General features: G+C 46.5%; 1 protein-coding gene across 11 annotated transcripts in view; it reads right to left on the minus strand.

The window, feature by feature from the left end:
* Positions 1–15,727, minus strand: part of RBFOX2 (RNA binding fox-1 homolog 2) — a 273,394-nt gene extending 257,667 nt beyond the window's left edge. For 3 of the 11 annotated variants that reach the window (XM_030545388.1, XM_030545343.1, XM_030545355.1), the window contains exon 1: positions 15,354–15,545. In XM_030545388.1, the coding sequence (XP_030401248.1) occupies positions 15,354–15,530 (177 nt within the window). In that variant the 5' untranslated portion in view covers positions 15,531–15,545. Of the gene's footprint in view, positions 1–15,353 lie in introns of all 11 variants that reach the window. The other 8 variants (XM_030545415.1, XM_030545370.1, XM_030545378.1 and 5 more) reach the window with 7 other exon arrangements.
* Between the last annotated feature and the right edge of the window lie 263 nt (positions 15,728–15,990).

Genomic DNA, 15,990 nt, shown 5'->3' on the forward strand with positions numbered 1-15,990 from the left:
AAATAAGACTTAAGTGAGGTCTTGGTGGGATTTCATTCTTGGACATCACCCCTGATGGTGGCAATTACCCTAGATGTCTGCAAAATTCTTCTAAAATAACAGAATAGAACAATCCTTGCAGAAAACCTCAGCTAACAGAATGCATTCCAGGCTCTGGGAGGAGCCTGATCTAGATCCAGATCCCAGAATCTCAAGAGCCTCTAGGGAAGATAATTTGATATCCACAACACAGAAACGCTACATAAGACCATTTCTTTAGCTCCTCTGTTAGGATTTTAGCCACAAATAGAGGGGAAGGGAGAGGTTTCAAAACCATCCCCCCTCTTCTGCTTTTTAATAGTACAGGTTCATCCCATATTTGCATTAAATAGTATTTTTATTACAGTGGAGGCAATTATGATCATGCAAACCAACACAGCCATAAAGGAAAATAAACAGTACTCGTCTAACCTATGTCCCTGGAAGAAAGCATCAAATTACCCTATGCAAAGAATTCTCCCTTGGCAGAGACAACAGGGGGACACACAATCAATCACACTGGTTAGCAAGGGGTCGGGGTGGGGTGGTTAGTCTGCTGTAGAGGAGACTCATCCAAGCAGAAGTCTTAGTTCCACACTTCCTAGCTCACATGGATTGGAAACATTCCATTCCCACATACCCCAGATTACGACGAGGTGCTAGCGTATAGGGTCCCAGTCTCTCAGCGACTGAGCCAGCAGAAGCCGCAAGAGCTTTCTTTGCACTGCCCTATAGGAGGCCCATGTTCAAGTCTGGATACCATTCCTCACTAAATAAATTAGGAGCTTCTTCCACAACTCCTGCTGCCTTACCAGAACATTAAGCCATCTGAGCACATCATATCTTTCCATATAGCTACTGTCTCATTCCAGTCCAGTTCAACAACAGAGCCACTTTGGTAGCATTCACTAGGTACCATATGTCTGCATGACAAGGCAGATGACAATGGTACTGGGATCCTTCACAAGCTCCTGCCTAAAAATTTGGAGACAGCCCACAAGTGGGAATCCACGTTACAAAACAATCAGACATTTTTAAGTAAAGCCCAGTGCATAGCAAGAGTTGCAATAGGTTGAGTCACCATAGCCATAAGTATAGAAATGTGTGTATAACTGCAAAACTGATACGGGGATGGGGGGGTGTGTTTTGAGAAAATACAGAGCTTTTTTCTTAAATTCAGAAGTGATTGTGGTCAAAATAAAATTCACTGGAGAGCAAAGGGAGTTAAGGCCCAAAACTCAGCCAAGTGGCTTTAATCCCTAAACTGTGGGATTATCTCATGACAGTACACTCCAGAGTCACCTTAATACCACTGCAAAATGTAGATCAACAGAATGCTTCAGTGAACTGGAACTGGTTAGCTCTAATTGCCTCTCTCACTTTACTTCTGGATGCTCCTCTAATCCCTTAGCTGAAATATCTCAGAAGAGGCTTTTTACACACACGCACACACACACACACAATTGCAGTCAATTAATAATTCATATGGGGAAATTAAATATTAGGTTGCCATGCCACCCAAAGTACCTGCTAATCTCCTCCCAGACCTTTCGCTCTCTTAACTTTTACACCCAGTTATACAGGACAGCTCAAAGTTTATCAGACTCACCAGCTGACTGAATGACAGAGACTTGCCTATACTGAGAATTTTCAGCTCTTCTCCCACCGTTAGTCCAGCCCCAGTTTGACCCCAGCAGTACTAGCAACAGTGGAATCACTAGTGTATACTAGGTATTGGCATTTTTTCAGCTGTGTCATCTGCACCCCATGTACACTAATGCTTTCACTATAATGCTAGATCAACAATGGGAAAACCCTCAGTGTAAATATAGCCACAGATAAGAGATTGGAGTAAGGCAGGAAATCAGCATGTGACTCTGGCATCTTATAATCCTCAAGTGACTAGTGCAGGGGTGGGCAAACTACAGCCCACAGGCCAGATTTGCCCTGCTAGCCGTTTTAAGCCAGCCCTTGAACTCCCGGTGGGGAGCGGGATTTGGGGCTTGCCCCACTCCAGTCCTCCAGCTGGGGTGCAGGGTCGGGGACTGCTCCACGCAGCTCCTGGAAGCCACGGCATGGCCCCTCTCTGGCTCCTACTCACTTCAATGGCCCCCTCCAACGGAGAAGGGACATGCCGCTGCTTTCCGGAGCCGCTTGAGGTAAGCGCTGCCTGGGGCCTGCACCCTTGAGCCTCTCCCCATGCCCCAACCCTGATCCCCCTCCCACCCTCCAAACCCCTCGATCCCAGCCCAGAGCACCCTCCTGCATCCTAAACCCCTCCTCCCCAGCCACACCCCAGAGCCCGCACTCCCAGCCAGAACCCTCACCCCCTCCCATACCCCAACCATACCCCACGGGGGGAGGGATAGCTCAGTGGTTTGAGCATTGGCCTGCTAAAACCAGGGTTGTGAGTTCAGTCCTTGAGAGGGGCCACTTAGGGATCTGGGGTAAAAATTGGTCCTGCTAGTGAAGGCAGGGGGCTGGACTCAATGATCTTTCAAGGTCCCTTCCAGTTCTAGGAGATTGGTATGTCTCCAATTATTATTATTAACCCCAATTTTGTGAGCATTCATTGCCCACCATACAACTCCTATTCCCAGATGTGGCCCTCATGCCAAAAAGTTTGCCTACCTCTGGACTAGTGCCTCCTTCTCCACAACGACTACGAAATCCGAAGCATGAAATCAAGTGTATTGTGAAACGGAGATTCTGCAAATGAAACCACTGGAAAAACACAGAGTACCGCTCACAGGGGAAGCCTGGAGGACTGGTATTCTGGTTGTATTGTGCTACCCTGGTTATGAACCTCATTGGCTAAAAGGGCAATAAAGTTTTCAAAATGGTCACAACGATCCCAGAATTTCTGTGAAATGCAAACATCCAGCTGTTTCTAATTGGAAATATTATAAAATAATTGTTCATAGAGCACCCAACCATACATGGAAAGAAAACAGCCCCAAGAAGAACCAAACCTTGTTTTGGCTTCTAGACTTGCAATCCCAACTATCACCTTTAAAACACACACCTCTAAAATCCAGAGAAATATTGACAGACTCTCTTGGTGTTCTATGCATCAGTCTGATTTACCTGGGGCTTTCTTATCTTCCTGAATGAGGAGGAAAAGAGCCAGCTATAAAGAGCTCCTGGCTTCTCTACCAGTCACAGCCTTCAGTCCATTCCCAAAGGCTCCCTTTAAACTTGGGGAAGAAAATATAAAACCTTCCCAGGTTTCACCTATGAGGCAATTATAACATCCGTACAGAGATTCTAAAAAACCCAGAGAATAAAAGTGAACAGAGAAATAATTATGAATCAGAGGATGGTTTATTATACACCTCCACATCAGCATGAATATGGAGATACACCTATCTCATAGAACTGGACCTGAAAGGTCATTGAGTCCAGCCCCCCTGCCTTTGCTAGCAGGATCAAGTACTGATTTTGCCCCAGATCCCTAAGTGGCCCCACCAAGGACTGAACTTGCAACCCTGGGATTAGCAGGCCATTGCTCAACCCACTGAGCTATCCCTCCCCCTATGACTATCGACATCCAAAAACTTCTATAAACCCAGTCTCCCAGTTAAACTCCCTTTACATCCCTCATTGAGCCTCAGACAGGGCTTAATAATAGAAAATGAAGCTCAGTTCTATCTTAGAATATTCTACATTCCTGATATCCCTCATACAGAGCTGGCCACTGAGTAGGTGACAAAAAGGAAGGAAGTCCAAGCCCAGTGTGCACCTTCTACAGCATTCTGCAGGTGCCATATGGGTTGTTCCCAAAAGAAATGTGCTATAAAATAAAGTCTCCAGCCAGATTTTACTAGCAGATTCATAGTACCAGCTCCACCACCACCAGTACCAGGATCCTAACAGAAGCAAAAGTATTTTAATTCACAAAACAAGGCAAATTCAGACAGATAGTTACCCCCAAATTAAGTGGAAAACACAAAAGGGTGGTGTGGGTGAGTAATTCAGCCACTTCACAGACCAATCAGAAGAGAAGCACTTGGATATTTTCTCCAGTGGTGACCAAGAACCTGTGCATCCCATTTGGCTGGCATTCCTTTAATGCCACAATGAAGAGGGCAAGAAGGACATGTCCAACTCAATGTTTTCTATACTAATGATGTTTTTCAATTCCATTCTTCTCCCCACAACCATCTCCAAGAAAAGTAGAAAGAGTGCAAACTTCCCAGTTCAATGACCCATTTGTCTCCTCCAACCCAGCACAAAAATAAAAGATGCGCTTGTCTCAGTGGCACTCTTCCTTCATTTAGAACAACAGGCAACCTCTTGGACAAGTAATGAATCAAACAGAGGGACTGGTGCTCAAGTGAACCAATGAATCACTTCTTCGGAACAGCAAAACCCCCAGAAAAAGAAAGTTATATTCTTACACCGCAATATTTAAATGGTTAACAGATGAAGCAACACTGCACTTGGGACTCTGTTTAAAAAGTTTGCAAATGCATCCAAACCCTCCCAGGACACATTACTGGCCCACTACAGCAGATTAGCCACTTACAGACAACAGGGAGACAGACGCAGCTTATGTTGGACCTTCTGCTGAGGCTAATTCTTTCCCCCTCCCACAGCCTGATTAACAGAAATATGTCCCAGATTCAGATACCAGCTATGATCCGATTTGTCCCAATCCCAGCTCAAGTGGCTTTACACCACCCTACTAACAAGATCAGCACTGACCAAACAGGGCTTATCCGGGCTGATCAGAGATGGATTAGATAATGAAACCCTAACTGTGTAAGCTGTCTGCTAGTGCCAGGGCTGACAGATAGTGAAGAAAAAGAAACTCAATATACTTAGGGGTTACATTAGCACCTAACGCACACTTTGTCCCTGGCAGTAGCCTCTCAATATCCAGTTACTATCCTGAGTCTCTCTTTGTGACCTAGTTTTTCAATTATATATACACAGACAAAAAAGCATCATTAGGTTTATGGAACAGTTACAATTTTTCAGTAATTGGGAGTTGATTTATTATAACATTACGCTCTTCTTCCTTATTCGGATCACTCTCTGACTAATGGTGACATTAATATGTAATGCTTTAACATAAAGGAAATTGTGATAGATATGGCAGTTCAGGACCCCTTCACAAGCTCTACAGACACAGTCTCAACGTTTTGAAGACAGCAGCTACAAAGCTTAGGACCTCTGGAATAGTAACTAGAGACAGTAAAAGACCTGAAGGAGTCAACGTAAGGTCAGTGGTTTCACATTAGTTCTAGCGTCCATAAAACCTCCGATACTTACAGATTCTATATATGTGCAATTCACAATTCATAACTTCTGCAAGCATCATGCCTCATTTATACATGGAAGATTTGCTAAAAAATTAGTGACTTCAAAACTTAAAAGTGTTTGGGCACTCTCTCTCATGATGGAAAATCAAGTATTAAATTTTTACATCAAGGCATTGTAGTTATAAGGATAAATTTCTGAAACATTAAGAACCATCAATTTTTCTCAAAACAATAACTCAAAAATTACTTGTCAGATTAGCCTCAAATTTTCCACTGGCCCACTCCCAACCACCAAAAAAAACTTCCAAAAAAATAAACAAACCACTCTCCTCTGGCCTAAAAATAATCATGTGAAACTTCAGATCAAGAGGACTTTTACTGTATTTTTTTCCCTGTGTTGCTAGAATTGCATGTCTGCCTACATTACCTATATGGAAAACATTTATATATATTACTTAATATTTCTATTGTGCTAGCACTAAAGGCCTCAATCAGGGAATAGGGTCCTATTACGACAGGCACTGTACACACACACACACACACACCAAAAATACACTCCCTGCTCAAATTTAGGTGGGCCTTTTTCTAAGCAAAAGTTGCACCAGTTCAATTTAAAACACAAGTTTATTTAATTTAGTTAAATCAGAGCAAATGCCTGTGTGAACAAACATATTGGTAAACTAACTGTAAACCAAATTAGCCACCATTATTTAACCAAACCAGTGCATTTCATGTGTGTTCTCAAGGTTTTTTCCCCCCCACTTTGAACGTTAGGGTATAAAAGGTGGGGACCTGCATGATCACTTTTAAGCTTAATTACTAGCTTAAATCTGGAACGCTGCCACCAGCCAGAATTTAGTGTCTGACACACTTTCTGTTCCCCCAAAACCTTCCCTGCGGAACCCAGACCCAAACCCCTTGGGTCTTAAAACAAGGAGAAATTAACCACCCCCCTCCTTTTCCCCCACCAGTCCCTGGTGAGTTCAGACTCAATCCCTTGGATTTTAAAACAAGGAAAAATCAAACAGGTTCTTAAAAAGAAAGCTTTTAATTAAAGAAAGAAAAGGTAAAAACGATCGCTGTAAAATCAGGATGGAAAATGCTTTACAGGGTACTCAAATTCATATAGACTACAGGGACCGCCCCCCCACCCCCGCTTTAGATTCGAAGTTACAGCAAACAGAGGTAAAAATCCTTCCAGCAAAAAGACACATTTACAAGTTAAGAAAACAAACATAAGACTAATCTGCCTTGCCTGGCTACTACTTACAATTTTGAAACATGAAAGATTGATTCAGAAAGATTGGGAAAGTCTGGGTGTACGTCTGGTCCCTCTTAGCCCCAAGAGTGAACAACGAACCAAACAAAAACCACAAAGACTTCCCTCCACCAAGATTTGAAGGTATCTTGTCTCCCTATTGGTCCTCTGGTCAGGTGTTAGCCAGGTTTACTGAGCTTCTTAACTCTTTACAGGTAAAAGAGACATGAACCCTTAACCATCTGTTTATGACATGCCCCCCAAATCTCAGACAGTGTGGAACCACACTGGCGGTTGATTTCTTCCTAGAACTTTAGAATAAACAGATTAATAAAACACATACACCTTTACATATATTACTAATTATGTAAACTACAAGACTTTTTACATTTTAAGGACAATTTTTAACCAGTTGATTGTGGGAAACTTTCACGGGAGAGTGCATTGGCTACTTTGTTAAAAGCTCTTGAAATCTGTTGAATTTCAAAATCAAAGTCTTGGAGAGCTAAACTCCATCGAAGCAGTTTTTTGTTGTTTCCCTTGGCAGTATGAAGCCACTTTAGCACAGCATGGTCGGTTTGTAGCTGGAAACGCCGTCCCCAAACGTATGGGCATAGCTTTTCCAGAGCATACACAATGGCGTAGCATTCTTTTTCACGGATTGACCAGTGGCTTTCCCTCTCAGACAGTTTCTTGCTGAGAAACACGACAGGATGGAAGTTTTGATCCAGTCCTTCCTGCATTAAAACTGCTCCTACACCACGCTCAGATGCATTTGTGGTTACTAGGAATGGTTTGTCGAAGTCTGAGGCCCTTAGCATAGGGTCAGACATGAGTGTCGCCTTAAGCTGGGTAAAGGCCTTCTGACACTCATCAGTCTACTTAACTACATTTGGCTGGGTCTTTTTGGTCAGGTCTGCTAGTGGGGCAGCGATTTGGCTGTAGTGTGGTACAAATCGCCTGTAATATCCAGCCAAGCCTAAGAAGGATTGGACCTGTTTCTTTGACTTTGGGACAGGCCACTTTTGGATAGCATCCACCTTGGCCTGCAAGGGATTTATTGTTCCTTGACCCACCTGGTGTCCAAGGTAAGTCACTCTGTTTTGGCCTATTTGACACTTTTTGGCCTTAACAGTTAGTCCTGCCTGCCTGATGCGCTCAAAGACTTTTTCCAGGTGTAGCAGGTGTTCTGCCCATGAATCAGAAAAAATGGCCACATCATCGAGGTAGGCAACTGCATATTCTCCCAAACCAGCTAGGAGACCATCTACAAGTCTTTGGAAGGTGGCAGGTGCATTTCGCAGCCCGAAAGGAAGCATATTAAATTCATAATCCCCTGCATGGGTGATGAAGGCTGACCTTCTCTTGGCGGGTTCATCTAGTGGTACTTACCAATACCCCTTGGTTAAGTCTATTGTAGAGATGAACTGGGCACATCCCAATTTCTCCAATAGCTCATCGGTGCGTGGCATTGGATAGTTGTCGGGACGAGTTACTGCATTCAGCTTACAGTAGTCCACGCAAAAGCTTACTTTCCCATCTGATTTGGGTACTAGAACCACTGGAGATGCCCATGCACTGGTAGAGGGGCGGATTACACCCATCTGTAGCATGTTTTGGATCTCCCGTTCTATAGCAGCTTGGGCATGAGGAGACACCCGGTAGGGTGGGGTTCTAATTGGGTGAGCATTACCTGTGTCAATGGAGTGGTATGCCCATTCAATCCGTTCTGGGGTGGCTGAGAACATTGGGGTGAAGCTAGTGCACAGCTTCTTGATCTGTTGCCACTGCAGATGTTCCAAGGTTGTGGAGAGGCTCACCTCTTCCACGCCACTGTCACTTTTTCCTTCGTAGTAGACACCTTCAGGCCACTCAGCGTCATCTTCTCCCTGGGCTATAAACTGACAAACCTTTAAGTCTCTGGAATAAAAGGGCTTGAGAGAATTAACACGGTACACTTTAGGCTTTTGGGTGGCGGTGGGGAATGCTATGAGATAGTTAACAGCTCCGAGGCGCTCTTGGACCGTGAATGGCCCTTCCCATGACGCTTCCATCTTATGGGCCTGTTGCGCCTTCAAGACCATAACCTGGTCCCCTACTTTGAAGGAATGGTCTCTGGTATGTTTATCATACCGGGCCTTTTGCTCTTCCTGAGCATCCTTTAGGTTTTCTTTAGCAAGGGCTAAAGAGTGTCGGAGGGTGCTTTGTAGGTTGCTTACAAAGTCTAGAATGTTAGTTCCTGGAGAAGGCGTAAACCTCTCCCATTGCTGCTTCACCAATAGTAATGGCCCCTTAACCTCGTGGCCATACACAAGTTCGAATGGTGAAAACCCTAAACTGGGATGTGGTACAGCCCTGTAGGCAAAAAGCAATTGCTGCAACACTAGGTCCCAATCATTGGAGTGTTCATTTATGAATTTAGTTATCATGGCCCCCAAAGTTCCATTAAACCTCTCCACCAGGCCATTGGTTTGATGGTGATAAGGGGTGGCAACCAAGTGATTCACCCCATGAGCTTCCCACAGATTTTTCATGGTCCCTGCCAGGAAATTAGTTCCTGAATCTGTAAGGATGTCAGAGGGCCAACCTACCCTAGCAAAAATGTCTGTTAAGGCCTGGCACACAGTTTTAGCCCTGGCGTTGCTTAGAGCTACTGCTTCTGGCCATCGGGTAGCAAAGTCCACAAAAGTCAGTATGTACTGCTTTCCTCTGGGGGTCTTTTTTGGGAAAGGACCCAGAATATCCGCAGCTACTCGCTGAAATGGGACCTCAATTATGGGGAGTGGCTGGAGAGGGGCTTTGACCTGGTCTTGGGGCTTTCCCACTCTTTGGCACACCTCACAAGACCGGACATAATTAGCAACGTCCTTGCCCATTCCCTCCCAGTGGAAGGACTTCCCTAACCTGTCTTTGGTTCTGTTCACCCCAGAATGGCCACTGGGATGATCATGGGCTAAGCTTAAGAGCTTTTCCTGGTACTTAGTTGGAACTATCAACTGTTTTTGAGGATGCCAGTCTTCCTGGTGTCCACCAGAAAGAGTGTCCTTGTATAAAAGTCCTTGTTCTACAACAAACCGGGATCAGTTAGAAGAGCTGAGAGGCGGTGGGGTGCTCCGTGCCGCCACCCAAGCTTTCTGAAGGCTGTCATCTGCTTCCTGCTCAGTCTGGAACTGCTCCCTTGAGGCTGGAGACACCAGTTCCTCCTTAGACCGTGGACTTGGGCTTGGTCCCTCTGGAAGCAATGTAGGTGATGAGGTTGTTTTCGTCGATGGTGAACCGCTTTCCGCTGGTGCACTATGCGATATTTCAGGCTCTGGCTGAGCCTCTTGGGTAGGGTTGTCTGCTGCTTCTGCCAGTTCAGGCCTGCTGGTGCCCTCTGGCGTTGGGGTTGGAGATGGGTTTGCAAGCACTGGCGTCAGTGCTGGCAACGGTTCTGGTGCTGGTTGTTTTTCCAGTTCCAGTTCTGGGACTGGATGCACTATGGTTGTTTCAGTCGTTGGCAGGGGATCTGGGTCCACCACTTCTGACTGGGTCTCTGGTAACACAGACGGGGCCCTTGTGGATGGCTCAGGAACAGGGATGGGTCTGGAAGCTTGCCTGGCTTGGCTGCGTGTAACCATTCCCACCCTCTTGGCCCGCTTCACCTGGTTGGCCAAGTCTTCCCCCAGTAGCATGGGGATGGGATAATTGTCATAGACTGCAAAAGTCCACATTCTTGACCAGCCCTTGTACTGGACAGGCAGTTCAGCTGTAGGTAAGTTTACAGATTTTGACATGAATGAGTAAGTTGTCACTTGGGTCTCTGGGTTGATGAATTTGGGGTCCACTAAGGATTGGTGGATAGCTGATACTTGTGTCCCCGTGTCTCTCCACGCGATAACCTTCCTTCTGCCCACCCTCAAGGTTTCCCTTCGCTCTGAGGGTATTTGAGAGGCATCTGGGCCTGGGGATCTGTGGTGTGATGGCGGTGTAATGAACTGTACTCGGTTGGGGTTCTTGGGGCAGTTGGCCTTTAAATGTCCCAGTTCATTACATTTAAAACATCGCCCAGCTGACTGGTCACTGGGCCGAGGTGGGTTGCTGGAAACTGGTGAGGTGGGACAATAGGGTGGTCTGGAGCTTTCCTTGGGTTGTAGGTGGGGTCTTGGGTTGCTCTCGGTGATAGGGTTTATTTTCGGTTTGCCCCCTGTGATATTCGCTCCCCTTGCTAGTAGCCTTTTTCTTTTCTGCCACTTCCACCCATCTGGCTCCAATCTCCCCCGCCTTGGTTACAGTTTTGGGTTTCCCATCTAGGATGTACCTTTCTATTTCCTCAGGAACACCCTCTAAGAACTGCTCCATTTGCATCAGGAGGGATAGCTCTTCCAGAGAATTAACATTTGCTCCTGATATCCAGGCATTCCAATTCTTTCCAATGTGGTAGGCATGTCGGGTAAATGACACATCTAGTTTCCACCTTAGGGCTCTGAACCGCTGACGGGCATGCTCAGGTGTTAGCCCTATTCTGATTCTGGCCTTGGTTTAAAAAAGTTCATAATCGTTCATGCGTTCCTTAGGCATTCCAGCCACTACCTCTGCTAAGGGTCCACTGAGCTGTGACCTCAGCTCTATCATGTACTGGTCGGTAGAGATGTTGTACCCATGGCAGGTCCTTTCAAAATTTTCTAAGAAGGACTCTGTATCATCACCTGCCTTGTAGGTGGGGAATTTCCTGGGATGGGGAACAGTACCTGGAGAAGGGTTGTTAGGGTTGGCTGTTCCATCCTGCTTAACCTTTGCTAATTCCAGGGCCTGCTGGTGGGCCTCCCTCTGGAGCTCCAAAGCCCTCCAGTGGTCAGCCTCTTTCTCTCATCTCCATCTCCTTTTCTCTTAACTCTAGCTGTATCCTGTGGTCAGGTTTTTTGGTTTTTTCTTCTGCATCCAGCCTAGCCATTTCCTGTTTAACTGCTTTCCTGGCACTCATTTTTCTGCTTTCTTGTGCTGGCCGCACTCCCCTGCAGCTTACTGACTGGGATGCTTCAGCTCAGGCTGCTTGGTTAACAGAGATTTTCTAACTAGCTATACCCGACAGGTAGAAAGAAAGAAAACAATTCAACTTGTAAATGCCTTTTCCTGGCTGTCTGCTGGCTCACAGCTTGAAGCCTCCTCTTAACAAAGACCCTTGTTAAAAACTTAACACCTCTGCCCTCAGGATGCTTTCCAAGCAGCTAGAAAGGAGAGGAAAAAAAAATCCTACTGGCTTTTGGTTCCTAAAAATCCCAACCACTGCTCACCATGTCAAGGTTTTTTCCCCCACTTTGAACTTTAGGGTACAAAAGGTGGGGACCTGCATGATCACTTTTAAGCTTAATTACTAGCTTAAATCTGGAACGCTGCCACCAGCCAGAATTTAGTGTCTGGCACACTTTCTGTTCCCCCAAAACCTTCCCTGCGGAACCCAGACCTAAACCCCTTGGGTCTTAAAACAAGGAGAAATTAACCATCCCCCTCCTTTTCCCCCCAGACTTTCCCCTCCCTGGGTTGCCTTGAGAGGCTTCACACCGATCCAAACTCCTTGGATCTTAAAACAAGGAGGAATTAACCATACCCCCTCCTTTCCCCCCACCAATCCCTGGTGAGTTCAGACTCAATCCCTTGGATTTTAATACAAGGAAAAATCTAACAGGTTCTTAAAAAGAAAGCTTTTAATTAAAGAAATAAAAAGGTAAAAATTATCGCTGTAAAATCAGGATGGAAAATGCTTTACAGGGTACTCAAATTCATATAGACTACAGGGACCCCCCCCACCTTAGATTCAAAGTTACAGCAAACAGAGGTAAAAATCCTTCCAGCAAAAAGACACATTTACAAGTTAAGAAAACAAACATAAGACTAATCCGCCTTGCCTGGCTATTACTTACAATTTTGAAACATGAAAGACTGATTCAGAAAGATTGGGAAAGCCTGGGTGAACGTTTGGTCCCTCTTAGCCCCAAGAGTGAACAACGAACCAAACAAAAAGCACAAAGACTTCCCTCCACCAAGATTTGAAAGTATCTTGTCCCCCCTATTGGTCTTCTGGTCAGGTGTCAGCCAGGTTCATAGAGCTTCTTAACCCTTTACAGGTAAAAGAGACATTAACCCTTAACCATCTGTTTATGACATGTGCACACAAGAACAATGACATATGTCCTGGCTTTCAACTCCTAAAAGCTGGAAGAAGATCGTATCAGACTATTCATGTATTCATGCATAATTATTAAGCTAGATGCAATATACAAGGTTCCCTTCTATTCTCAGCAGCTTTTCCAGTGCACTCACGCAGTTTTCACACTTCAAGACCTCTATACCAGGGAAAATATCATTGCAACCAGGGATGAAGAGGGAAGTGTGTGCTTCCTGGCAGCCCCTGGAGGAGCAGGGGGCATTACAAATTGAATGTGTGATGTTCCAAATCAAGTTCAGTTGATATAATGGTGTGAGAATGGAGGGATACGAGGGAAAATGGGGGTTGAGTGTGATGAGACACAGAGAGATAACCAGGAAGGGCCAGACACACAGGAGCTCTCCAAAGAAATACTTCCTGCTGAAAGGTAGTTAAAAAAAGCCTCCAGCATCCAATCTGGAAATAACCAGAAAATAAAAGGGAAGAAAAACTGTACTGGCACTTGGGAAGGGATCAGGAGAGAAACATGTTAAATGGGACACAAATCTCCCTTCAGAGACTATTAACAAAAACCACAAACCCAAGTAGAAAAAATATGATGAATAAATCACGTTGTTTTCAAAGAGCTCCAACATATCCAGTGCAAAAAAAGGGAGCAAGCAGCACTGAGACCACCCGCTTACTTCTCTAGCAGAAACACACTGCGTAAAATATCTCCAGAGAGAAAATAAAAATAAAAACACTCCAAACAAATGCATCTGAAAAAGGAGAGAACATTTCATTAATGATAATCAAAACATACAGGGGCAGGAAGACAAAAGACTCTTTCGTGTGCTGACATGTCTGCCATCAAACTCTAATAATAAGAGATAGTGCTCTTTTTGCCAATCCTGGGAACAATCCACATATGCTGCAGAAATACCCTCTGGTTCACCAGCTGCATCTCCAGTCAGACATTATTTACAAACACACAAGAGCAAGATCTGGCTAAGTGTCACTGATTATTAGAAACACACATGCACAATGGCCGAACCATTTGCCTTTGCCACTCCCATCCGTAGCATCTCCCAGGGCAGAGCTGCCATTACACAGACTGTGATATAGTAACACAGAAGCTACAATCAGAGGGAAATATCCAGCCGTGGAGGAATGAAAGGCCCAGTGAAGAAGAGAAACAAGACTGTCCCCAGAAGAAACATACCCTTGATAAATTAAAATAGTACATTGTGATGACTGACGTACCCATTTGAATTCATAAACTCATGCCCATCTATATCTATGGGAGAGCAGGCTCTAAGATTACAGATGAGATCCTCCTTGCTCCCTCATGTTATCCAAGACACCTCTGCTCCATACACTGAATACTCCAACCCCGAGATGCCTCTTCCCATCCTGTAAACTAGCACTGAACTCTTATTTTCTATATTCTCCCATTCATTAAAAACTGGAAAAAGCAGAAGAAACAGCAACAACAACAAAAGTAGTAAATGAAGTCCACAATAAGCAGCTGTCACCAATCTGAGGCACCCAAGATAGAAACAGGCATCCAGTGACTCAGTGCAACAGACAGTGATTTGGCAAAAGAAAATATGTTAAAGGAGGGCAGTCCCCACATTGGATACCAACAATTCTACAACAGTCTTTGCAGTTTTAGATATTACTATACCTTTAACATCAGAAAAGTCAGTAGTTAAAAATCAAAACTATAGGATGGAATGGTGTATTTTTAAGGTTGCGTTAATTTTTTTTTAATACATAGGCATATGGAACAGTAAAAGACATCAAACTTTCTTGTTATAAATAATACCGCAAGTAACTGTTAACAACTAGATTAACAAAATATGTCTCGATTTTTATCCAGTTTGTTTACATTGTGCATTTGAAATCACTTTGCATGTGGTCAGTTTCACAATTTCTCTTATATAGCCCATCAGTTTCTTCGTTGTTCAGAAGACCCTGACAAACATCAATAGAACAGGGGGAAACAACCAAACAAAAACCTGTATAAAATTTGTTTTTAAAGGAATTTTAAAAAAAATAAGCTCCGTTATTTAAGAGAGTGCTAGTAAAAATAACAGTTTGAAAACTAAGTGTGCCTTTAATCGAAACACTGATATCCTTAGGGCCACTCTCCAGAATCAGCACTGCATTCTCCATTAGAAACAGTAACTTTTTGGATTATGTTCGGCACTGGACAAGGAAGGGCGAGAACACCTCTGGGGAAACTGGCTTCATTTCTGCTGCAGGGAGCATGAAGTTGCTGGTGGGGAATTGACCCACGACCCAAATCAACTCCACACCCCCCTCCAATCTCATTCCCCTACCTGCTGTGGGCCAGCCCCTGCCCCCGGGCTACGGAGAACGTCCCATCCCTACCCCAGGTCAGCACCGGCCTCCTCCTTCCCGCAGCCCACCGGGCCGGCTCCTTCCCCCCAGCTCTCCCGAGCCGGTCCCCGCGGTCATCGGCCCGGCCGGGTGCCCCCAGAGGATCAGCTCCCGATCCCGCCGCTCCTCCGACGCAAGGGTCTCGCTGACCCACACAACCCAGTTACGTGTCCCGCAGCTGGCGGGCGCCCCCCGAGCCTGCACCGACCCCCTCTCCGGCTCCGGCCCCGCCTGCCGGCCCCCCAGCGCAGCCTGCCCGCTCGGCCCGGGGCCCCGCTACCTGCATGCCGCCGCCGCCCGCCTCCGCCTCTGTCCTCAGCCGCTTGCTGTGGCCGGTCTCGGCGCCGTCCCCTCCGGGCATGGGCTGCTCCAGCTCCGGCTCCCGCTTCACGCCCCGGGGGGCTCCGCCGCCGGGGAGAAGCTGCTGCTGCTGCTGGGGCTGGGTCCCCTCCGCCATCCGAGCCGGACCCCCGGCCGCCCCGCGTCCCCTGGGGGAGCCGCCGCAGCCGCACACTGGCGCTAGGGTCTCCGCTTGGCGCGATAGCCCGGTGGGGCTGCGGGCCCGGCGCAGCCGGGGCAAGGGTCAGGGAGCGGGCTCAGGAGCTGCAGAATCCGCCCCGCAGCAGCCGCTCCGCCGAGCTAGTCGGGCACTGACTCGGGCCGGCCACGGGGGAGGGGGAGGGGGAGGCGGCGGCGGCGGCGGGAGCAGCAGCCGGGGAGGGGGGGAGGGGCCGGAGCCCCTCGGCTATCTCCGGAAACACCAGCTCGGGAGCCGAGGCGGCACGGCCCCCGCTCGGCAACCTTCGGGCACGGGGAGGGGCGGGGCCTAGGCAACCTTCGGGCATGGGGGAGGGCGGGGCCACACACAAAGCGGAGGGTACGTCGAGCCTGGGTGCTCAGAGGGTGGGGCAGTGGGA

This window comes from Gopherus evgoodei, chromosome 1 (genome assembly GCF_007399415.2).
Source record: "Gopherus evgoodei ecotype Sinaloan lineage chromosome 1, rGopEvg1_v1.p, whole genome shotgun sequence".
Taxonomy (NCBI): domain Eukaryota; kingdom Metazoa; phylum Chordata; order Testudines; family Testudinidae; genus Gopherus; species Gopherus evgoodei.